Genomic DNA, 26269 nt, shown 5'->3' with positions numbered 1-26269 from the left:
CCTGCGAGATGCCAGCTGGGATAACCACTGCTGGAAAGTCAACATTATATAAAGCTGAAAGGAAATGAAGCCCTTGGGCAAACAGAGTCCTCCTGATCCTTGGTAAGTGTGGAGCTCATGGATCTTTATCACTTCCCTGGGTCAACAGGACAAATAAACTGCACCAGGTGCTGACACTGGGTGGGTTGCAGGAAGAAAGATGAGCATCAGCCCAAGTGATAAACTTCCCTGAAGTGACAGACATTAAAGGTTGTGCCTCCTGTTCCCAAGGCAGGATGTGTCTACTCTCCCTCAATAACAGCTGCACACAGCATGATCAAAGTTTGTCTCTAAAGGAAAAAGGGGGAAGTACAGATATTAGGAAAAGGCCTCGTTTTTCCCGGGTTATCAGTTATCGAACCAATAAACTCCACAGTAATGCAGCTGGGTGGGGTTTTTTTCTTCAATAAGTTAGTTAAAAATTATTACAGCAAAAGATATGTGCAGATCAGCAGATGAAGCCAGTAAAGCAGATGCCAGAGCAGAATATTCAGTCGACTCAAAGCTGCAGTTATTTCCCTAACACGGAAATACTGCAGTCCAAATACCTTCTATTTCACTTATTTTCTGATAAAACTACTCAAAGGAAATGAGAGATTTAGAGACTATAGTAAGAATTGTTCAAAAAAAAATGCACTGTGCACTAGGATTCTATCTAGATTTGGCCTATTTAGATGCTTCAAGATAAGTATGTCTTTAAGTGCTTTACTTTGGCCTTGACTTTAAAACCCTCCTTCCATTACAAGCAGGCACCAAACACTAGTGATGAATCTGGAAGGATTGCTTAGGGACAGCTGCCTACCAGAGGTGCAAACCTCACCCTAAACACCCTTTTGTGAAGCACAAACTAATTTCCAGCATTGTGCACAGCTCTGTTATCCACCATTAAAAGGATATCTGGCTGCAATTCCTTTCCTGTTAGGGGTAAACAGCCTCGTGGCTGTACCTGGAATTAATAGCAAGTATCAAGCTTAAGGGATGTAGTGTCTATCTGGAATTCAAAAGCCACATTGTACAAATATTCTGTTTCACAATGAACCATTCTGTGACCAACAACAGAAATAAGGATGTCTTTTTTACATATCCTTTTACCTTTTGCAACTTTTCCAGTTGTACACATCTTTTTAATGCACAAGAGGATGGGCTACTCATACCCTTTATTTCTCTCCTTATAATTTATTTATATTTAATATTAGATTCTCAAAACTGATGAAGTTTTTTTAAGAAACAGGAATTACCTGCTAAAAGGATTTTTGATATCAAAGATGTGCCAGAGGACATTAAACCCAGTTTTCTCTGTCACTTGATAAATGTGGGTTTGAATTCTGATCTCTTTTCAATAGCCACCAATTTCAGCTCTTATCAACATGTAAACCTTCCTCATGTGGCCTCGGTAATGAAGCAAAATTTGTTAGTTAAGATCTCCAGTGCCTTTGGCTCTTCCCTTTTGAGCTACCTGGGCAAAGCAAAGGGGATGGAAAGCTGAAGGTCTGACTTGGGGGTTCTAAGTTATCTGGTCTTGGACTCCAGAGTGCTACTGGAATATGGGAATATCCCAGACATTTATGTAATTTGACACAGCTAAAGCAAAACTCTGTGGAAAAGTATCCACCCTTGTTTGTCGAGCGTTGTCAGTGGGGTGCTGGCAAAAAATGGCCTTTTATTTTTTTGAGGCTATCAATAACATAAAATGTACTTTATTGCTTATTGGGAAATTAAATATGAACAATCAGATTCAGAAAAAAAGCTTTCAGAAGTGAGTATGCTCTTCTGGCATTTGCTTGTGTGTCACTTTGGACCACTTCAAGTGCTCTTCCCAAAACCAAATGTGTTTCCTTTCGTGAATAATACTCTGCTAAGGGGACATTCCATTCCTTTCTTTCACATATCAAATTCCATTTTAAAGAAATTGCTTTTTTCTTTTGTTGTTGGTAATTTAATAAAACAAAGATGGAGTCAGTAGTCTTCAAGTGGAGACATGTGGGAAATACTAGCAGCTGAAATTTATGTTAATTTAGAGTATGGCTGGCAGATTGGCTTGTCTCCCTTCAGTCCTGTTCCTAGAAACCATGCTTCAGGAAAAATATTTGTCTTACTTTGGATATTCAGGGCGTGGTGAAAGAAGAGCTTGTGTATTCCCACTGCCTATAAATCACAATATATTGGCCCATCTATGTTGGCAAACCCATTAATCTCTTATTAAAACAATTACAAACTAAGTTCCAATACCGAATGAGTTATTAAATAGTTTCCTTCTCATGCCGAAGGATTATATGATCAACTTTAAGATCTTTTTGGTAATTTTGAAATTACAAACTGTTATAAATATCTTTCTTCTATTCTAAAATTTGTCTGTGAAGAGTTTGGTACAGTTAATTAGAAACAGTTTGGATACAACAGCAATTGAACATAAGAACAATGACCAGTCAACTGACTGATTTAAGGAACTAAGAATGACCTCAGAGAGCACATGTGATCAGACATTAGTATAAGAATATTCCTCTCCTACTCAACAAGGGAACTCCACATTTAGAACAAACTCTGCCCAGTGTGTGCACTTAAATTCTTCAGAAATAAGTGAGAGCTACATTCAGCTGAGCAATGAGGTTGCTGCTACGTGCCTTCAAGAAGGATAATTACCTTTAAAATTGTACCTTTTCAGAAGGTGAATATTGAAAATGCAACAAGAAAAACTCAACCTACGTATTTTTCAAATAAAGACTAATTTTCTCCAGGTCTGAAGGTTCCAAGCAATTCAGACAGTTATTAAGATGAGAAGCAAACAGAGGAGCTGATGCTCATTTTTACTTCATTTTACTATTTGTTTCACTGCTGGGTAAGTCCTCCTTTGGCCAGGGGTAAACAGCAGATCCATGGCATTACCTGCTGTCACAGGCTGGAACATGAGCACCTACACTGGGGGAAAATTGGGAATGTCTTGCAGCATACAAAAAGCTGGAGAAAGACTGCATCCCTTCAAATGCTCACATGAAAGGAATTCAAAGTTCTAGTAATGATTATTGTTTTATGTGATGTCATCACCTTTCAGAAAAAAAAGAGGAGTGAATTAGCAACTTGCATGGAAAAAAAAAAAAGCTTATTTCAATATTCTTCTAATAAAATCAGTATGTATCACATTTGGCTTCCAAGGCCTTTCCACATACCACACATTTGATAGTCAGGTGTTCAACAACTGGTTTTGAGGAGGCCAAGATACCATGAAGCAATATGTCCCTCACCATTACTGTTTAGTCATTTATCTGTTTAGTCATTAGGTCAAGAGAGCATCAGCCCTCAAAAGTGAGGGAGAGTGAAAGCAGGGAGGAGTTTCAGACCACCTTGTTCTGACCAAACACTGGATTTTGCACAATCTACTGGCTGTTATTATTTGCTTTTAAAAATGCTCTTAACACCCTGATTATTTGACAATTATTTTTGTATTTTTCATCTACACTGCTTCTTTTTCAAATGCTACTGCCTGTCCAGTGAAAGTACAAAAGAACGAAGTGACCAGTTACCCCCAAATTATTTTGCTTATTGTGGTTAAGAATCTGTGGATAAGGTGGAGAAAAAAATCAGAAAACTGCAGAATGCAGCAATCTACCCCTTCACAGAGAAGGCTGCTAAGAAAAAAAATCATACCAGTGCTCCTTATCCTCCAGTGGCTCCCATCTGCCTTTAGTTTGCCAACTCTAAGATGTTTTGTTTTATTTCAGTGCTAAGGGCTGCAATAACAGAGTCTCAATTAGTGACACAGCAAGAGAAATACAGCACCCGAGGATCACAGAGCTGGGAGAGCTCCCTGGTAAAGTCTTAAAAATGGTAAAAGCACGTTCCCTAGTACATTTTTTTCAGCCTTGTCCAGCTTCTAAAAAAATATTCCTTTCTAAGAATTCATTGCAGGCTTTTTCTTTTACAGTCTCCCACTAGTGACATGACGTTGTCTATTTGGGATTAGTCAAGAACATGTTATTGCTTCCATTGCTGACTGAATACACTGCAAGTTCCAAAGCAATTTTTGATGAACATTTGCATAAGTGAAATTGAAATTCATTTTGTTTATACCTGTGAATCTCAAACTGCTGAAGAGAAGACAGAAAACACATTATCAATCCTCAAATTAGAGAAACAGCCCATCACTGGGGAATTCTACACCAATGCCATTAGGCTAAAAACATAGTTAAATTCACAGAAGTTAAGTACTCTCTTGAGAACATTCTTGTTCTCAATTGGTACAATCCACTTTCAGCTGATTAAAAAGAATCTGGAATAACACATTCTTATCCAGAAACACAAGGCTCTGCACACAGGGCTTTCACAAGTAGGAAATAGCCTGGAATAACTGCATGGCCCAGCCTCAAACTTTTCCTCAGTTTCCCTCCTTTCTTGCTCCCCTGATCCCTCTGTTCCAGAATTCATCCATCTCCTCCTTTCCTTTACTGGATAAACTCCTCTTGTCACCATCTATTGTGTGATCCACCCACTTCCATCACTGTCATCTCACACTGCTCACTGACGCATGTGATCGTTAAATATAAGTTTAATTAGAAAGCATTCATTGGTAACAAATTAAAATGACTGGCTAAAATTAGAATTGAGCAGAAATTGTCTGAGATTTAAAAAGCAATAGTATTACATGATAGGCCTTTCTTGCTAAGTAATATCTTACTTTTTTGCACTGATGATGCAATTAAAACTGCTCAGGGGGCTGGAATGAACCACCTACAATTGAGAGACAGAACTACTCTGCTGAGCTCATTTCACAGTAAGTACAGGCCAAAGTAACACTTTTTCCTTTTGCAGAAAAATTGTAAAAATACATCAATTCAAGATATCCTTTTAGCCCAATACAAAAAAGCCTGTAGTTACACCTAAGTAAAAGAAGGGGTTTATTTACAGGAAGATATGACTGTAAAGCCAGTGTATTTTAAAAGTAATGCTAAAGGTTCTTAAAATCTAGGATAGATACATTTCATTTTTTGTTATAAATCTGAAAGGAAACAAAAAAATGTACAGTGTGCCTCAATTTAGCACACTGGATTTTACCTGAACTGAAAAGGTGACATTTATAGGTAAAATTGTGTTATCAAAGACAATACCCAGAGCAATCAGTAATGCAAGGTAAAAATCCCCATCCAATGATCCATATGCCTCAGGCCATGAGGTAAGAAATCCAGTATGAGCCATACACACATTTTGTATCTCCTTTAGGTCTCCTTCATGAGCACCAAGCAATTATGTTTTTCCTCTTGCAAAATTCTCCTTAAAACATACTTTTAAAAAGCTTCCTCTCTCATTCTTGGCAATCGACTTTCTCTGTACTTCTTCCCATTTAAATTATCACACTTGTGCACCATACATGTCTAAGGAACTCTGCTGGCCCTCAGCTTCTCACTCCTACCTACTGAGGAGAAGTGAAAAAATGTGACAACTGCAGGAGCTGACAGCAAATCCTCCCAGCCCTCTGAGACAAGATGAGCCCCGATAGCTCCAGCACACACTGATTCCCAACAAAGGTCTGCTCATCCCCCCTCCCCTTGTCAGCTTCGATCCAGATCTCTCAGGATGCTCGGAGCTGTGAAGCCAAAGAAAATTAACTCAGCATTAGCTGCCCAAAGCAAACACTTCTCTGGTTCAGCTCCACACTGCGAGGTCGGGTTATTTGTTGTTATTACCTGAAATAAGGAGGCAGGTGCTCCCTGAGGGGGGTGTGGACACACACGAGACACATCGGGGTACCCACCTCTCCCCGTCACCAGCTGACTGCATCTGAACTGTGCTTGCAAGTCAAAAAAGAGGGATGTCAGCCCTGAGAGCTCAAGGTTCAATTCCCACCTTACCACCTGCATATTTCCTGAGTTTCAGACACTGATCTGGGACGGAGACCAAGCCCTGTCTCACCTGTGTGTTCCCTCTGACTTGTGAGCAATCTGCCTCTCCACCCTACAGAAGTTTCTTTCCTCCTCCTTCACCCCAAAACACAATACTATAATGAAGGATTAATATACTGAAATTCTAAGCATTATGTCAACAGAAATTAATAGAAAGACAATTTAGGAAGTATTTACCATCCAGTAAAATTGTTGATTCTGGAGAGTTTCGACTTCAGTCTCCATAGTTACCAAGAGCAACTACAACTTGTACGGGAAGAGGCACAAAGTCAATTAATTTTTTTCATAGAGGGGTCACACTATGAACTACACAAGGCTGTAGACTTTTAAAGGTCTGCTTTTTAATGAAGTCTTCCTTAAGAGATGCTGGCAATTATCCTAATGAGACTGCACTAATCTTGTTAGGTCATCTGCATTTTAAGATATAATAATATCGCTTGTTTTTCATTAATAAAATGTTTTGATTTGAAAGTCAGGACAGACAGTGCCTATTCAAAAGCTGACTCATCTCTTCTCATTAAAGGTAAGTGAATGGAGAGAGAATAATTTGCTTTTCTAGCAGCAACAACAGAGTTCTGAAATCTAGGTCACCTTAAAGAACTGTCTTAAAATACAAGCTTTAGACACTGAATTGTGGTTTTCCTTGCCGTGGAACATGGGGAATAACGTGCATATTCAGTTACCAATAAATCAGCATGCAACTCCTTCATAATTGATACTCTAAATATATTTTCTGATTTGATCAGGCCATAAAATTATTCCATCCTTATTAGTGTCATCTTTTATCTGGCTTCTCTGCTTGCACATAATTACTGTAATGTTCTGATTCTTGGACATCAAATTAAACAAGCAGGGTCTAATTCCTGGGCCCTGTAACATCATCTACAAGTAAGACCAGTCGAGTGAAAACAATGTCATTCCTTACTCACATTCAACAAAACATGGGTTTAGTCCAAGGAAGGAGGGTTCAGGGATAATTCAGGATTTAAAACCCACCGGGAAACGGACATTTCTTTGAAACGCCATTGAAAAACAGGATTAGAATTTTGTAAGAGCTTGACTAACTGGATCAAATGTTCAAAATAAATAGGGTGCAACTGAATGAAGACAAGAGCAAAGTGTTGTATCTGAGGTGTGGATAATCAGCTGCACAGAAGGGAGTGGGTACACCCAGCTGCCTTTGGTTCTGGGGCACAGGAAAGCCCAAACTTCACATAAACCAGTAACATGAAGCTACTGGGGCAAGGGAACACCATTTGGGAACTGGTGTGCTATATTTTAAAGCAAACAAGCTTATTCCATTTTTGTCTCCCACAGGAAGGTCCCAACTACAGAATTCAATACAACTTTGATGAATTGGAAAGGAGTCAGAGAAATAAAAGGGTGGGGAAAGAAGGAAAGGGTAAGGAAAAAAAAATCAGCTAACTGGTATTATTTATTTGGGGAACAGAAAACAGAGGGGAGACACTACATGGCCTTCAAATATGTTAAAAGCTGCCAAAAGGAGGAAGGTAGTGGGATGTTTTCAATAACTCCAGGGGTCAAGAGAAGTAGTAATGAGCTTTAACTGCAATGAAGAGGATTTAGGCCAAAGGAAAAGGTTTCCTAATGGCAGAGATAATTAAGGATGGGAACAGTTCGCCCACAGAGGCTGTGGGATTTACTAGACAAATACCTATTTGGATTAATGGAGATATAATTCATGGTGCTGGAGGCACATGGATGCACTACCTGACTGCTGGAGGTCCTTTCCAGCCAAATCTTTCCTGATTCCTTGGTGGCAAAGTACCGAGTGCTACTTTTACAAACTTTGGTGTGATTTACATTACATGCAGACGGTTCTTCTGCTTCCCATTTGCAAGGCATTTTTATGTCCTGTGTTCACAGAAGTAATACATTTTAATTTCATCATGTACCAAAAAATCTCTTCTTGTCTCCTTCTAAGCCTTTCTTGTAAACCCAAGCCAATTCTGGGTGTAGGAACAGGGTTTAGATTATAGTTTTTAGGTTTCTTGCGCAGCACCTGAAGTCACATCCCAACAATAATACTAAAGCCAAAGAAAACAACAAAACCACAGCGAAAGGTATAACTGCAAAAGGTTTTGGGTTTTTTCTTGCCTTCCTAATAAACTATTCAACACTGATTTAGCTCCACTGGTGTAACTTATTTCCATAACATTATAGGCACTGCTTTAAAGTACAGCCATGCACATAAATATTACTGTTTTAGCAGTGATGATGCTACAGCTCAGCATTCTCACTTTTTTTTTTTTTTATTTTTTGAGTCAGGGATCACTACCCAACCTCAAAAACTCTCACAGATTATCATAATAAATCTTGTAATTGAAAAGAATATAAAAGTGTCCAGGTTCTGCAGGCAAGTTGTAAATCAGTCAGAAGAGTTTTGTGGTTCAGTGGCTGACGACAGAATTGAGCCTGGAAACCACAGCTATAATGCTAAATTGCTTTGAAATATGTGGATGACTATGCATTAAAAAATTAATGTGGATCAAGCACACGGCACTGAAACATTGCATCAAACATAGAGTGACACAGAATTGCAATTAAAAAAAAGCAACAGACCCAAACCAGTAAAACATTGTCAGATAATTGTCTGTGTCTGTTCTCCAATCTGTGCTTCTTTGTAAGTCATGCCCTTTCCCAAGGAAGATTTCCAGAAGGTAAGACAGTGTAAAGGTACCACCCAACACATTTTTTTTTTAAATGTCAACTCAGATAAGACTCAATAGCAAAAAGTTCATTGAATAATTTAATGTTATTACTTTTGACAAAAATGAAATTATCTTCCCATTAAGTATTTTTGTTTTGAGGAAAAAAACTTCAACCTTCAGGGACTTGCAAAACTGTGCAATTTTTCTTTGGATAAAACAGTTGATAAATTCTCTTTTGGGAAAACTCACCTCTTTTGTTGTTGTTGTTGTTGTTCAAAGTTTCAAAGGAATAATGCATTTTTATTTCACCAAAAGTAATATTTTCTAATGGAAGTACTGTCTCAGAAAGTGTTTAATTGACAAACATAAGCTTTTTATCTTTAAAGCATGCAGCACTGATTTTAATTCTTTTGCTAGCAAAAAAACTATTAAAAAGGGAGCTGTACAGCTGTGTTCAGGATATACACTGTATAATTTAATAGGTCTCTTCTATTTCTGATTTCAGTAATTCACTGAAATATTTATGGCCTTGCCAGAACAATGAATACACAGAGTTATGTCTTTAGTTATCATTAGGCTGCTCCTTCCCAGGCAGCTCTTCCAGTAAGGAAGAAAAGGCACAGTTCTAGTTTATTAGCTGAAAGAATTTCAAAGGTATTCCCTCCCAATGCAGACTCATCCCCACAAATTGGATCTTGCAGGAAATAATTTTCTCTCTCTAATACTAAAAATACAAGACAAAACAACATGAGTTTCAGCAAGCCTTAGCAATCAGCCAGTACTCCTGGGATCAGCAGAAGACACCTATTTTGATATTCAGCCTCTGCAAATGCATCTTTAATATCACTAACCCAGTAACAGGAGTCAAGTTAACCAGGACATGCCTGTCCATGCTACAATTACATCTGGGTTTTGATGTACAGGCATAAAAAAGGGGATGAGGAACAGCCCATGTTTACATGTGAACTTAATAGAAACTCTCCTGATGAACTACAGCCAGTGACCTGTGCAAAGTTACAGCCCTGTTGTATCCATAGGATACAAGAGTCAAGAACAAAATAGCAATAATGTATATGGCATTAATTCTGTGGTAACAAACAGGAGGCCTGCAACAAATAAACACAAGAAATGTGAATACTTAGCAATGCTGGCTCTTCTCAAAATAGCAAAATTGTTTTTTGTGAAGATTTGCCTACTCTGCCTTATAACTTAGCTCCACTCACACTGTCAAAAGAATGGGAAGGGATAACTGAAACGTTCCTGACTGTGGAATGGTTTTGGCAATTGAACATAACATAGTTGAAAAAACCCTGAACTGAAGAAACTGCTAAAATTCCATATTTCAGCTTTTAATGCCTGAGATCAAAACCACCTTTACCAAGAGATCAAGCACTAACTGAGCTGAGCACCAACAGTTTCCACTGCCTTCTTTTTATCCAGTCAGCATCCAAGGAAAATGAATACAACAACTGGGCAACTAAACTTCTGCCTTTGACATCAAATGCACAAGTGACTGTTGTGGCCAGCAAGATCAATATGAGCCAGGTAAGTAGGATTTTTGGAATTTATACTGATTTGGGGATCATGCCAGTGAAATTCAGCACGACTGCCGTGTGTCAGATCTCGGGCTGACGACGGATTAAAGGAACACGATGGGATGAAACAGCTCAGGACGTGCTGCTTGAGTTCCTGCCCGACTGGAGAAGCAGGCTCCAGAGCATTTCATGGATACAGATGGCTGGGATTACATCAACAGGAGCAAGATTGTATTTTTGGATGGAAGTTTCAGAGTGAGGAAATCAGCAGCCAAAATACTTGAAAGCTGTGTTAAACCAGTGCCCGTTTCAAAATGCCGATGGCTTGTTATTTTATGGGGAGATAAGTATGTTCCAGGGTTAATCAGATTTTGGCCATTACCAGCACCAAGTGTATTTCTTTTCTAATTTTGTAATAGAAAAGAAGAAAATGCTCCCTCTATTCTTTTTAGCCTGATTTGCACCATATGGTCTACTAAGTGCAGGCAGCAACTACTTTTAAATGCTGCAGTTCTTTCACTGAGGCATTATTACCCTTTGTATGTTGAAAGTAATTTTATGTCTTCAGGAGATCCTTGCATTCTGCAAAGCAGAATGGCCTCTCAAGGCTTAGTTTCTAAAAATACCTTACAGCCTTTAAAGAAGATGAAGAATGAATCTTTCAAGGGATGAGCCCGATTATTCTGTTTATTACTTCGTTATTTGCATTTCAGGATCTTGAGGATCCTGCAGTAGTAAGCATTGGAAAACGAGCTGTTGGGTTGTTTTTTTTTCCAGTCCTCACTTGAAGAATTGCCAAACTGCCTTCACAGAGCTGTCATTCAGCCTGCAAAGCTGAAAACTGATCTGCAGCACTATCACAAGGCAATATGCACTTGAAGATTTTCAGGAATACACTGAACTTCTTCAAGCTTCTTCCCTCGGGCAAAATGTCTTGCTATTACAGAAGAAGGGGACAGTTCGTGGGGCTAATTCATAAATATGTCATTTTGACCTGCTTGTCAAGGATGATCTTTAACAAAGGAAGCAGTTTTCCTTTGGAAGAACGCTCCACAACCTTGTCTTGGCACCCAGACTTAGTTTCACGTGTATTGTAAATGAATCAAAGAGGTGTTTTGGCTGGGGCTCCTTCACTTCATATTGCACAAAATGAAGCAAAAAATGAAGGAGAAGTTCTGTGTAGAAGGTAAAATACATCACAGTGGCTTCCCAGCCAGCCATTCTCATCCACTGAGCAACATCAAAAATATCAACTCCAATTCTCTAAGCATTCAATAACAAATTATTATGGTGGAGACATCTTTCTGGCAAAAAAGGAGAACTTCCAGTCTGCAGTGTAATGTCTATTATACTTTTGTCTTTGATATCTGATATTTATGAAATGCTACTTCCACAAGAGCCCCCTTTTTATGACAGCCCATCTGCAAGAAAACTTTAGATCACATGAAGAACACTGAGTGAGAAGCTGGCACAGAGGACTGCAGACAGAATGCTATCAAACAGTTACTTTGCCTTAACCACTTTTTTTTTTTTGAGGGAAAGAGAGAAAGCAAGTGAGGTTTAAAGCTTTAATCTCATACCCAAGCTCGTCAGAGCCCAAATCTATCTGTAATACTCTCCAAATCAGAATGAACTCAGAAAGATGACGTTCAATCTTTAAATCCTTCTCTGCAGACCTATTTTTAATTCTCAGGTTCAGAAAATGGATCCCTGCTGTGGCTCCAGAGCTTTCTAACATGTATCCTACCTATTATGTTTGACACAACCACATGGTAGAATTCAGTTGCATTCAGAACCAAGGGTTTTCCTTGCACAATTTCCTGTGTAGGGTTTCAAAACCAACTCAATGTGACAGAAATACCATTGTCACTAGTGGAAAATCAATTATCTCCTCTCCTGGTCACTGTTATTTTCTTTCACTTCCACCAGTAACTCTTAATTATAATATTCTGGAAACTTCTGAACAAATCTTATCTTCTCATTTTGCTTTTTTTGCCATAGAGTGATGGAATAAATAAATGCTTCAGAAATAATGTCAAATAAAACATTTTTCATATCTTGAAACATTTTCTCAAACGTATTTCTTCAGTCCCTTTCTAAATTAATTCTGAAACTATATAAGATATTCAAATCTTTGATACAATAATTATTGACAACCATAATTAACCACCTTTCCCAAACCTCCTGTGATGTACCAGGCCATTTCTGTTTTGTTTTTTTTAATCAATCCATTTAAGATGGATTAGAACTGACATGTCTGCTCAACCATAGACAAATGTGATCAAAATACACCATCCTTTTGATGATCTGAACCAGGAATCCTACAATAACCCATAGTTGTTTCTTAGCTTTCCAACTGATACAGTTTATTACAGTAACTCTCATGAACTATCATCATTTTTACCAATGGGAACAGCTCCCTACTAATGACCTGAGGGTATATATGGATATCTCCAAATGGAACTGCTGGCTACATTCACTCCCTAGAGCAACAACATCTTAATGAAGACACTTTGATACATGTTAATGCAAATCCAGCAGAGAAACACGTTGTAAATATTCCAGTATGAAAAAAAAAGAGCATTAAAGTAACGAAATTCTGCTAGTTTTACATGATTCTGGTAATCTTCATATTCCTCACTTTAGCATTAATTTTCTGCTTCAAGTTTTTCGGGGAGAAATGTACTCTGGAATAACTTTATATTCTAATTCTAGTTTGATTAAGAAGCATACTGAACTGACACTGAACCTGCACTATCCTCCGCTTCTATGAATGATTTATCCTGCCAGTCCCCATCCAATTTAGAACCAAATGATCCATCTCCCTGGCTAATGAACTGATGCCACATTTCAAAGCACAGGAAGATGCACACACTCACTCACAATCTACTTCCAGAATGGCACGGACAGACTTGGCAAGGTCTCTGGCTTCTGCGGCGAGAGCCGCGGTGGCGGCAGGTCCGACCCTTCCCAGCCGGGCGAGAAGTGCTTTGGTGGACAGCGTTGCTCTCCCGTCACTACGAGAACAGACAACAGTCAGGGTTTCTTTGTAAGGTGATAAAGCAAACTGCTGCTTTTAATACAGTCAACCTGTGTTTCTGGATTGGTTTTGGTCTCACTGCACGGACAAAAGCCACGGGTGCTCCCCAAAGCAATGAGTTCGCCTCGGCGGCGGTTCTGTCTGCACAACAAAGGTATTTGGAAAGCTCAGTTCAAGCCACATTCGTGACTCAAAGTGCAGCATCAAGAACTCAGTGGGTGTCAGGGAAGGAACTTACTTCAATGGAATTATTGTATTAGCATTTAAGAAGGGACACTGCTCCATAGGACCCAGTTATTGTCTTTGGGGCTGTTACTGAGTCAGTTTGTCACCTTGGCATTGTGTTTGATACTTAATCCATTTACTAAAATAACCTCTATGAGCTTTATAAAACAGACAATATCACTGTTGTGCAGTGCCAGTGGAACTGCTTTTCACTGACTATCTGCAATATCATCATTGGTCTGAGCCTCTGTATTTTTTTTTTGAAATAATGTTCCAGCTCACTTCACTTAAATACATTTGATTTCCTTGAGAGCTTTACTGAAAAAGATCACAGGATAGAGACCAAACAACTTTACTGTTACAAAAATATTAATGGAACACTATCTGGGATATATAACTACAGTCATGTCAATATTCTGAAGGACAAAAGGCTGCTGAAATCTTTTTGAATATTCCTAGGCAATATCCCCAGGATATTCAACAAGATCAACTTCTTTTACAAGAAAAGTAATAAAATGTAAATGGATATGCATGTTATCAATTTATTTATATGCTACTGAATTCATCATGATGCAAAAATCACTTAGGCAATTCTAAAAAAAAATAAATTTAAAAAATTATAACCCACTGTTAAAGTTCGTTGCATTTTAACTAATCCTGAGTACATTATAATTACTTCATGGAAACATCCAGACAACCATAGCTATGTAATTACTAACTGTTTTAATTTAATTCAGAGGTTTTTAATGAAGCTGTATCCTGAAAGCCTAATTTATAATTCATGCCATTCCCTCTCCTCCAATAAAATGACACTCAGAACTATACAGCAAAAATATAAGGAAAAAAAATAGCTACAAGACAGGTTTTGGAGACTTGGGAACAATAGTAGGGTTTTCAATATTAATTTGCCATTTCATTACCTTAAAACTGTTGAGGAAGTAGAGTTATCTGAAAGTATTTCATGCACAACCTGTTGGCCACAGTCAAGAAATTAACAGTTTAGAGATAGACACAGTCAAAAAGTAATACCTTAAAATTTCATGTTCTATTTGGGTGTGGGGGATTTGATTTGCAATTAAAGAGTCTAGTTTTTGCCAGCTAGAAGTGTGAAAGTAAACACCAAAACATTATGTTTACTTCATTTAAAGGGGTTATAACAACATCACTTTTATTATTGTTTCATAACATTCCTAAGTATTATCAAATATCAGTTCTTCTGTCTTTTGCTTCTGAGGAATTTCAAAGAAATTGATACAGTTTGTGAAAAAAACAAGTGAACAAACTTACATGATCATTTCCATTTGTTTAATACAGCAAAACATAAAGTAAATTCCTGGATGGATCTGTACACTTATACACCATCTATATTTCTAGCAATGAAAGGATCCCTGCAAACTAGTGTAGAGTCAGTTTACTGTGCTTATTCTTCCAAAACAAGGACACAAAAAAACTTTTCCAAATAAATTACTGCCAGAAATGAAAGGCAAAGTTACCTCTACAAATTGTAGCAATTTTTCAGTAGCCACCTCAAAGGTCTTCCTTGTCGATTCTGATTTCCTCAGCTGGCAGTCAAGCACTGTAACTCTCTTTCTCAAGTCTTGAACGTTATCCTGGAAAAGGTATTTTAAAGCTTTTATTCCAGTAATTTTTTCCCCTGGCTCACACAGATACATGGTGTGAACTGAAAGGGATGCTCAGAATGTTTAACACACTCTTTCCTACATTTCTGAATAACATGTCACTGCTCCTGAGGCAGGAATGCCTGACCTGCTGGCAAAACAGCTCCGGAGGGCAACAGATTTTGGCAAATGATTTAAAGGTAATTTAAAGTTGGAGGATAATAACATTGAGGGGGCTGAAAATTAAGGGAGTTTTAACTGATTTATGAATGGATCAAAAATCCAACCTGATGGTGACAGCATCTGTCAGCAGGGTGGCATAACCAGCCAGTATGTGAACAAACTCAGTCCTCCAGTTTGCATCCACACACCCTTTGGCCAGCACAGTAATTATGGTCCAGCCTGGAGAAAATCACCCCCTGCATGCACTTGTGTAACCTATTGATCAGTGTTATGCATCCCTCCCTATTTCAGCTGGGGACAATGTGAGCCCTGTCAGATCAAGTCCTGGAGGCTCCAGGTTTCAGGCTGAGCCCCTGTTTGTGTGAGAGGACCATGAGGAAAACCTTCACATGCACATGGGCATGTTTGTTTAGCTGAGCTGGCTGCTGAGCAGACAGCATCTAGAAAGATCTCTCCAAAATTAAGAAGATATCACTATAATTAAAAACAAACTTTCACATGGCACTGCAGGTGATCATTCTGAAAGCCCACTACCTACTCCAAAACTCTCACAAGAAATCCATAACCCAATTACTGCCTTTACTCGAAGCAAGTAAGTACAGACATTTGTATACATTGTACAAAGGAGCAGAATCATCATCACCCTGAATATCAGAGAATCTGTTGATTCAAAAACCTTTCTTTGGTAATCTCACTGGTGAGATTGGTGAGGGACCTCACTCTTTCAGACCAAAAAGAGCATCCTATAGGGTTGGTACCTACTTGATACTGAAATGTAGAGACTTAAATCTCAACACAGGTATTTGAATACTCAATCAGAATTTCAGGAATTCAAACTAGTATCTCCAGAACAAATCTCTAGGAAAGCAACTCACACCTTCTGAATTTCTTAAAATTTTACTATTTATACCAGTCCTAGAAAATAAGCATTGCTTCAAAATCACCTGACATAAAAGATGGGGCATCACACCTGGATGTTCAGAAATAAGAACTTCCAGGGTATGAACTCACAATTGAATGAGAGGAATTCCTTTCCAGGAGCCACAGGGACTTGCTGTGTTGTTCTCTGCAAGCTTGTCTACCACACAGCTTGGGTTTACCTTTTAATGCCTTGTAATATTGAATTAATTCTAATGATGAAATAAGGCAACATTTCTGTAGGTTTTCTTCATCAAGTCATATGTACATCCATTTCTCATGAGAAAAGGAAGGTAACCACACAAATGCCAACCTACTTGCACTTCTACTGTGAGCAGAAAATGGATCTGCAGTTATTGGGAAAAATTTAAAAGTGCCTCAAACATTTTCTTCATTGGCATATTCTGAAATGCCTCACTGGAGATGAAGAGGGTTTAAAATATAAGGCTCAACTAAAAAGAATTTTTTTTGGGGGCAGGATTAGTAGCATTTAAGTGATTATCTTGATTAAATCTAAATTTGCTTAAGAACAGGGCTGGACTTTATATTGTTGTTATTTGCCTATCAGAAACATAAATGTGAAGGCCACTTACAAAGGCACACGTGTAGCCTTTAAAGACAATATATCTACAGCTCAGAAACTATTCCATGCCTTAATGCTTGAGATGTGCCACTCTGACCTGTGACCCACATACCCTCTCCCAGCTCCTGTTTTTCCAGCCCAAAGATATCTGGACAAAGGAAGACTCGTACACTCCACATCACCCCCTTCCCCACGCGTCCTTCCAGTTATTGAATAATACAAGACAAACAGTGACCTACTTTAGAAAAGCAGATGAAAAGAAAATGAAAACAAGATACATGACAACAGCGAGGAAACCATGGTAACTCTGACAGGCGACTGCTTTGCTTACTTTATTTTGGCCGGAGTGATCGGCGAGCTGAGCCTTCAGCTCTCCAATTTCAGCTTCCAGCAGGTGAATCACTTCCTCGTAGTCCATCTCCATCCCCCGCGCCTGCCTTTGTGCAGCCTCTGCGAGATGGATCCGGCTCCGCAGGGCTCTCGTCTCCTCCACGGCTGCCTTGGCTTCCTGCAGGTTACACAGTTCCAGGGAAAAGTTACAATTCCCTTGAAAAGTTCCAACCCCGGCTAACAGAAGAACAGATTGAACTCACAGGTGCTGCAGGTGACCTCAGGGCTACCTGCCAGTGTTTACGGTCGGGTGGTTCAAGTGATAATTCTTAAAGTGTAGGATGTGAGGCCACCCCTGGAGTGCTGTGTCCAGTTCTGGACCCCTCAGCTCAGGAAGGACATTGAGGGGCTGGAGCAGGTGCAGAGAAGAGCAACGAGGCTGGGGAAGGGACTTGAGCACAAGTGCTGTGAGGAGAGGCTGAGGGAGCTGGGGCTGTTCAGCCTGGAGAAGAGGAGGCTCAGGGGAGACCTCCTCACTCTCTACAACTCCCTGACAGGAGGGGGGAGCCAGGTGGGAGTTGGTCTCTTTTCCCAGGCAACCATCAGCAAGACAAGAGGACATGGTCTTAAGCTGTGCCAGGGGAGGTTTAGGTTAAATATTAGAAAGAATTTCTTTCCAGAGAGGGTAATCAGCCATTGGAATGGGCTGCTCAGGGAAGTGGTGGATTCTCCATCCCTGGAGGTTTTTAAGATGAGACTGGATGTGGCATCAGTGCCATGGGCTGGGAACCACAGCGGGGTTGGATCAAGGGTTGGACTTGATGATCTCTGATGTCCCTTCCAACCCAGCTGATTCTATGATTCTATGTGCGAGCAAAACCCAGGTATTTACAGAGGTAGAATGTGCCTGATAAATTAAATAATAAAATCTATAATTGGTGTAAATAGAAAGGAATGAAAGGTTTTCTAGAAATGCACCAGGTGCTGTTAATCTGCCCCCTCACTTCCATTCTAAAAAAGTGTTTTACTGAGATATTACTTCCTTTTATTATTATTGCCTGAATTCACACTCCAGTGAGTATCCTCCAAGGTGTATATCACCAAGGCATATCCTTGCTTTTCCACTCCAGTCAGAGCTCACACATCATGGAGATGGACTCTTAATGCAAGTATTCTCAAAATCACTGCTTTTTTAAAATTTATTTTTCTGCCTAGTTCCTGCTCCTATATCTTTATCCTCTATTATCACAGAAGAGTGTTAGATAAAATGTACATATAAATAATGTATGGAAAACAGAAAAGCAGGAACTGCTAGTTTTTAATTCAGCAAACGTAATCCCTAAATGCTGCAAAATCTCACTTCGAGAAAGATACTTCGCAGTTCATTTGACTACTGAATATTAATTCAAGTTAATTTTGATTTGTAAATTTAGAAAGTCAGACTAAAGGTCTGGACAACAGATGAGTTTACACACTAGGAATAAAACAAACAAACTGCTCATAAAAAAATGTAGACGTACAGGCTCACTGGCACCAAAACCAACCAACCTTCTTTCCCCTCAGCTTTTAACTAATCAGTGGGAAAAGTAACTTTATAGCAATTTTCTGAAGAATTAAAGTTACAAGCTTTAAACACACAAATGCACAGAGGCTTTTTTGTACAAATTCCTCAGTTAAGGACACTTAGGTGAATATCCTATTCCTAGTCTACCTCTTATTAATATAACTATATCCTGGTTGGGAATGGAACTAGAAGGAAAACAGGTGGGGGAAGAGGAGAAACACACTATGAATCTATAACAAGTAGGAAATAACCTTCTAGAAAGTAGGATTGAAATCACTGTTTCTGAAAAACCTAAATGAGCAAATCTCCTATTTTTGTGGAAGAAATGGCATATAATATTTAAGAGGTGCCATAATAGAAATGTCTGGAGAGGTCAGCTAAGATTACAAATGCAGATTTAATTCTTTCCTAACGCAGAAGGTTTTGCCCTGTGCAATCAATATCCTTCAAGTCATGTTTTCCTGTACTTTGTCATAATGTTTCTTGTGTAAAATGATCTATTAATCTCAGCTTCAGATGACTTTTGACTTGTACTCTGTTAGCCTGAATAAGCAATACAGTTCTGGCCACAGGTCAGCTAATCTCAGTGATATATATACAGGACACCATCTTCCTCAGATTTGCAATGGGTGTGCAATAAAATACCACTGTGCACCTCAGCCCCTTAGAAAATACAGCAGTAGAAGAAGTGACCACATGTGCAGAACAGCAGCATCAGCAGTGAATACAGGTGACATTTGTGTTGTATAATTTACAGGTTTCTGTTACAGAGCACAAGCAATTATTGATCCATTTAAATGACCTTTAATTTCACAGCAGGTAGAACGATTTTTTTTTTCTCTTGAAAGCCTAAAGCATGAGATGAGCCTTTTCTACACTTATTCACCTCCACCTGGAGACACAGACTATTCCAAAGCTTATTGCTCCATGTCTGCCTGTTATTTGGTGACTTGGTTTCATGGTTGTCTGTTTGCAGCACCACGAGCAGTGCAAGGGTCATCACTGAAAGCACACTAGAACAATCCACTCCTCTCTCAAGCTGCTCAAAGCAGCTCTTTTTCCTAGAAACAATTCAGAGAACACAGGGACTTCTTAGAAGTTGTGAATCTATACAAGCAGAGGTCAAAATTACTGCCTCTGGAGAGGGCACTTTTTTGCCACTCTGAGAAACAATATGACCCAACAGCAAGGAGAGCTGGGCCCTGCTGATCCAGAGCATGAGTTGTGAGCCTTCAGCAACAAAGGTATCCTTCAGAAACAGGCTGGAGGTAGGAAAAAGACTCTTGGAGACAAAAGGGAAAAGGTGCTCCGATGTTAAGTTTGACTAATATAAACGAACACAGAAGCCTTGACAAAGGGTGGCATCTTAAAAACCCACACACAGGAATTATTTAAATAAACTGACATCAGAAAAGTGAGGGGAAAATTGTTATAATGAAAAGGGAGGTTTTCGTTTTGAAATAAGACCTCCTTGAGATGAAGGTTTAATCTCATATAATCCAGAACTGCCTTTACTCCTCCATTGTTTTTTTTTTCAGAAACCCGGTTGTTGAATATTAATTTCTCTGTAATAGCAGACTGAGTATGACCAGATTTCAACAGTGAAAGACCTAAAGGAATAATTAACAAACAATGGCTTCTTACATTACAATGAAACAATTATACACACTACAACTAAATTAGTAAAATTTTCTGACAAACCAGAGCTGTTTTCTGGAGCAGGGAGGCACAAAGGGAAAGGATACCACCAGCTTTCCCTGTTCTCCAGTTACTGGAGCTGGCACTGGGGGTTCTTCACCCCCACCAGTGAAGAACAGATGGGTAACACCACAATTCAGCAACATTTGCTCCTGTCCCACTCAACTGTTGTATGAAAGAAGTGTCCAAGGCCAGGCTGGATGGGGCTGTGAGCAACCTGGGCTCGTGGAAGGTGTCCCTGCCCACGGCAGGGGGTGGAACAAGACGGTCTTTAAGGCCCTTTCTAAGCCAAACCATTCTGTGATTCTAAGACACAACAGGAAAAGGATCTGCAGCTGCTAATATTGCCTTTATATAAATGTCTGTTGGGACCATTTTTCCTACAACCAATAAGAAAGTGAAAGCTGAAGGAGAGAAACCCAATTCTTACAAAATTTCAAGGTACAGGTTTCTTCCTATGCCAGGTTCTATTTCTGCCTTGGATAAATCTGAGTGTCTGAAGCAGGTTTTATCCAAGTAATACTCCAGCCACCACAAACACTGGAACTAAAATATTCTCTTAAACTATGTGAAAATTCTAGTTACAATTCAATTATGTTTAGTCATTAATTTTACAAACACCGTATGCTGAAAAGTTAATGAAATGAAAATAAACCAAATACTTCTTTCAGGCAGGGTGAAATAAATTACATACTGCTTCCAAAATAGCAGCCATTCAAAGCCTAGAAAAAATTAATAGAACAGCAAATCTCAGCCCTGTGAACTATGAGTCCAGCAGTTTGGGATACCACAAACAGCATCTTTGCAACCTTTCACATTTACTGTGTTTAGCTGAGGTGCTTCAGCTGACAATAACTATGGAAAAAAGTGCAGTACAGAAGAGATCATTCAGGTTGGTATGACCCAGGACTTTGAGGCAGTATAGGATACAGTCAAACTCCTCCAAGAGGACAGAAGACACTACAGAGTCCACATTCATGCTGTTCACAAGACTTCAGGGACTCAAAAATACCTTTCTGTGTTTTGTGCCAATTTCATCCCAATTTCAAATTAAAAATAGATCAGTTAATGTATTTTAGCTGTCATACATCAGTATTAGAAAATAATTACTACCTCATTTCAAATTTAGCAATACTTCTAATCCTAAGAGCTCACCCCTCCTGTTAGCTACTGATTCAAGCACTGTTTAATGAATTGCTACTAACAAAGCATGTTCATTAACCAGAATATTTGTACCCCTGTCTTAATTAAGCTGTAATCTCTGCAATTCACAATTAGTAGACAACAGAAATACCACAAAAGATACTCCCATATATGACTGGTAGCCTATAAAACCTTGTTTTTTTCAGAGGAGCAGTGATTTTAAAAAAATGTTTAAATTCCACTGAATTCAGAAGGCCTCAAGCACATACTTAAATTGGAGGTTTGTTTACTTTGGTTGTTTATTACTTTTAATCAGGCCATTAGGGCCCAATAATGTACTCATTAACTCATTTCACTAACTTCAGCTCAAGCTGGAAGGCATCACAAGTTAAATGGAAACTTGCACCCTAAGTAGCCTATTTTTTAAAACCTTTGTATCACTATAAATTGCATTGTTAATATTGGTTCCAAATGACAGAAATATGTATAATAATATATATATATAAAACACTTGAAAATGCACCGAGTATAAACAGAACCAAAATTTCCATTAAAAGCCCTCTTGTAGTGCTGTAATTACATATAATTTCTTATTTCTGTTTCATTTCACCGTGTGGAACCTTTTCAAGGCTCACTAGAAGATCAGTATTTAGCCCCGGGAGGTTTGCATGGCAAAGCTGAACTTCCCCACCACAGGACAGCACCTGAGAAAAATAAAAGTGTGAGGACCTCGAGTGGTGGCAAACGGGCATTACCGGTGCTTAAAACACCCTCTCAGACCAGCCCGGTCCAAGTCTGCCTTCCCAGTAAGAGCAAGTTTGCACTGGGCTTTGGACTTTCTAATAGCTTTAGTCTAGATTAATAGGCTGAACACCTGCTCTGGTCTGAACCCCTATTAGTGAATGGAAACGTGAAATGCATTGTTGGAACACACCTGCAGTTAAATTTTATCCCGAAGATACTCCAGTTTATTTCCCTGCCATCCCACAGTGCAGCAGCAGCACATCAATGGAACAAGCTTTCAGGCAGTTCCCTTACATTCAAGGAGCAAAAGGTAATAATGAAGGTGCTCAACAAATCCCCACACATAAGCAAAAATATAAAACATAGCAGTACCTAGGAAGACTTTTTAAACTGTATCTTACATTTTCACACATGACATCTGATGGAGCAGATATTCCCTATAGGTTTCTCATGGCTATTTGTAACAGTACAGGAGAGAAGAAGGGCAGGCAGCTCATTAGAAGAGATGAGCTGACAGGATGTTCAGGGGAAGAAGGGAACAGGAAAGTTACTCGGGTTTGAATCCAGGCTCTAAGTGACATGAGACTTACATGCAGTTGGAAATCTCCTTTAAGAGACACAAGAAGGCTGAATTTTGTAAGAAACTGTGATTTCTTCTCTCATAATTACAGATATATTTGGAGACAGAAACGAGACACTCCTCACAAAATCCTTACCATCACTTTTTTTTCCTGGTAAATGTCAGGTTGCATTGTCAAGTGTGTCTATTTTTTCATGCTTAAGACTGGCTGCCATACAAAATAGTTAATATCAGGACTGTAAATTAGGGACACTGTTGCCTAAGAGCAGCAAAATCACTTAACACCAGAAAGGCACTACATCATCATCCATCCTCACTGATCCAGGTTGTCTTAGGGTTCCCAGTTCAAGAGCAGAGCAGTATTACTGCTCTAAAAACTGAAGGATTAATACTCTCCACTTCTAATCAAAAGGCTTGCAGTAACAAAAGAAGCACTTTGTGTTGATATCAGTGTGAAAGTATAGTCTATATGAGCATCAAGACACAAAGAAGTGTTCCCTTCTCCCTTCCACAAGAAAAGAGTTAAAAAAATTTGAAAATAATAATTAAAATTTTAAGAAACTTCAACATACTTGCTTGACTGTTTGTAGCTGCTCTGTTAACTGCTTCTGTGCATTCACAGATTCAGACAATTCTTCCTGTTTAAAAAAAAAAAGGAGAAGAAAGAATTAATAATTCAGACTAGAAGAGAAGAGCTTTTAGTCCTAAAACTCAATTAGCTCCCTCAAAACTACAGGTAGCAATTCTTAACTTCTATCCATGTATTTTCTGCCTTCTGTACAACTACTATGTCTGTTAACAATGCTGTATAATCAGAAACACACATATTAAAAAAGTTCTGGTGGCAATAATAAATAATGAACAGCTTTTATGAAACCTCTGACAACCCCAAATTCCCATCTCTCCAAGGCAGCTTTTCAGTGAGTTCAGTGAGACTGGTTAGGTTACTTGAGCATTTGAGGATTATTCACTGAACATTTCTGGGATATGTGGAAAAAAGTATAAAAAAATGAGGCAATTTCAGATTAATCACTGCCAGTTTTCAACATCAGCAATTTAGGGACTCATGATAAGTATTCACTACTTGAACACTCAATGGAAATTGGGTTCTTTCATTTCAGTACAAAGCTCTCAGAAGAAGAAGCCTCATGCACAGAACAAAGCACAGACCTTTGGCCATATCAACCCAATGTTTTCGTAATTTAGAGCAAGAAAGAATTTTTTTTGGACCAGGAGGGAATTTGTATAATTGTCTATATCCTCAGATCAATTTTCCTGTCCAAGAACAAAAGCTACATGTGCTGAATACAGAAATTTTTATCTTTTGGTATGTTAAAAAAGCAACTCAGGACCATGGGGGTGTGATTGTAACCCAGGGTATTAAGAAACAATAAATATATTCGTTGCTTTAGGTTTTAGGAATTTTGTAAAGTCTGTGAAAATATGTATTACTTTGGAACATGATTAATTTGTCCCCCAGTTCTGATTTCTTTCAAAAGTATCACTACACACTCAGACTCTGCAGTCACTAAGATCACATTTTTATCTCTAAATAAAATTGCCTGGCAAATCAGTCACTTCTCCAAATTCACTTTTGCAAAATATCTGCTTAGTTTCATTTCTCTGTGGATCAGATTAAAAAAATGTGTTAGGATTCAGTATAACAAATAAAATTTACTGTCTCCAGAAATATATTATAAGCAATCTTCAAATGTATTAAGACTGTTTGCTCTGCCTTTGTACTTAATCATGAAAAATTCCACATAACATTCGAAATAAGAACAGTAAATTACTACATACACTCCAAAAAATTATTAGTCTCTTGAATAATTTAAAGCAAATAAAAATGGTTACCTTTAATTTACTAATTTCTTTTAAAGCTTCATTTCTTTCTTTCTTAAGTCTTTCCACGTCATCCTCCAAAGAATTACAGGTTACAAACTATTTAAATATATAAGGTTAGAATGTATTGCTAACTGTGTCTTCCATAATCTTTAACATCTTATAATAAGAGGTCTTGTTAATAAAATTACAGGAAAATCTTAACTTTAAAACAATTTAAAGCTCTGAAAATGCTAAAAATGTTTAAGAAAATTTTGACCAACTTATCTTCCCAAGGAACAATTATTTTTCCCGTTAAAGTGGATTAATAAAAGTACTTTTTAAAGTATCAGGAAAACATCATTAATAGCCCCTGTGTTTTGCATTATTTTAAATATGTCCTTTTATTTTAGTATTCACATGTTAAAAATGATCTTTTTTAAAGTCAGCTCTAAATAAAATGATTTTCACAGTAGCAGTAGCTCAAATCACTGGGCCTAGTAATTGTTTATCATTCACACAGGTTGTAGCATTTCCATTAAGAAACCTCAGAAAATCCCTGTTGTCCAGACTTATAACAAACCACAACATAATTATATTAATTGCTCTCTGCAAATCAGGCTGCTTAATAAAGCTTCACAGAAACTGGGTTACCTTGAAGAACCCTGGGATATGGAGCTGTTTTAAACACCTGCTCAAAATTTGGAATAATTTCACATATAATACACTCTCCAATAATCTCCTCCCAACAATTAAAACACTGTTCAAGCACATATTTTTACCTGTGGATCCTGTAAGCTGGAAACTTCACTGACCCCAAATGTCACAGATTTGTGGCCATCATCTGCTGTATTTGAGAACAGATTCCTTGAAACTTCAATGAAATCTAAAAAACAGTTCCCATTTTGTTGCTGTAGTTTAAATTCACTTCAGTAGCAGTGTCACTAAATGCAACACAACTCCAAATATCACAATGAACAGCCAGTCTTTTATAAATGCAGCTTAAGCTTTCTAAAGGAAAATATGAAAATCAGACATATCCCCCTGAAGAGAAACTTTTGGTAAAGCTGGTAAAGAATAAAAATGTCCAAAAACACATCTTGGGAAGAAATATCCTCAAAATTAAGTCGTGAAGGACAAAAGAAAACAAAGGTGGTGTGAAAGTTCAGCTTCCAAGTACCTGGTTAGAGATGCTCCACATTTGGCAGGTCTCTGTGACAAATGAAAAAAAAAAATCTGCACACCAGGTCTACACCTGCCCTTCCCAAAAATTAATTTTGTGTGAGGAGACACATTATCTCTGCAGGAAAAGGGAAAAAATTTCATGCTGGCTCAGAGCTCGTGGTTTCCTCTGCAGGTCCTTTAAACCCCTGACAGAGACCCGGGAAAACTCATGTTGGCCAAACTGAAAGTTGTAAATACAAACACTGCATCACTCACAATCAATGTGGCTTGGATGATCATTTATTATGAATGTATTAAAAAAAAAAAATCTGCCACGATATGACAGAAAAGTGGAAATATAAAGGTCAGTTAGTTTACTCCACATAAAATCTGATGGAAGATCCGGTTTCTTTCTTGATGAGACACTTGAAAATCCAGTGTCTTTTTGGATGGTTAAGTATAAATTTTACTTTTCACACACTAGTTTTTGATGCTGTTCTTCATAAACTTTAGGAAAAGT

The 26269-nt window shown here is 38.4% G+C and overlaps 1 protein-coding gene across 6 annotated transcripts in view; it reads right to left on the bottom strand.

Annotated features, from left to right (window-relative positions):
- The window catches only part of STXBP4 (syntaxin binding protein 4), a 67975-nt gene that overhangs the window by 19017 nt on the left and 22689 nt on the right, over window positions 1–26269 (bottom strand). For 4 of the 6 annotated variants that reach the window (XM_032706759.1, XM_032706761.1, XM_032706760.1 and 1 more), the window contains 7 exons: window positions 25368–25471; window positions 24619–24705; window positions 23337–23402; window positions 17037–17213; window positions 14896–15012; window positions 14323–14372; window positions 13021–13154 (listed from right to left, as the gene is read on the bottom strand). In XM_032706759.1, coding sequence (XP_032562650.1) covers window positions 13021–13154; window positions 14323–14372; window positions 14896–15012; window positions 17037–17213; window positions 23337–23402; window positions 24619–24705; window positions 25368–25471 — 735 coding nt within the window. Of the gene's footprint in view, window positions 1–13016; window positions 13155–14322; window positions 14373–14895; window positions 15013–17036; window positions 17214–23336; window positions 23403–24618; window positions 24706–25367; window positions 25472–26269 lie in introns of all 6 variants that reach the window. The other 2 variants (XM_032706762.1, XM_032706763.1) reach the window with 2 other exon arrangements.

The sequence above is a fragment of the Chiroxiphia lanceolata genome, chromosome 19, assembly GCF_009829145.1.
Source record: "Chiroxiphia lanceolata isolate bChiLan1 chromosome 19, bChiLan1.pri, whole genome shotgun sequence".
In the NCBI taxonomy this organism is placed as follows: Eukaryota; Metazoa; Chordata; class Aves; order Passeriformes; family Pipridae; genus Chiroxiphia; species Chiroxiphia lanceolata.
This window is presented reverse-complemented; position numbering and strand designations above follow the sequence as displayed.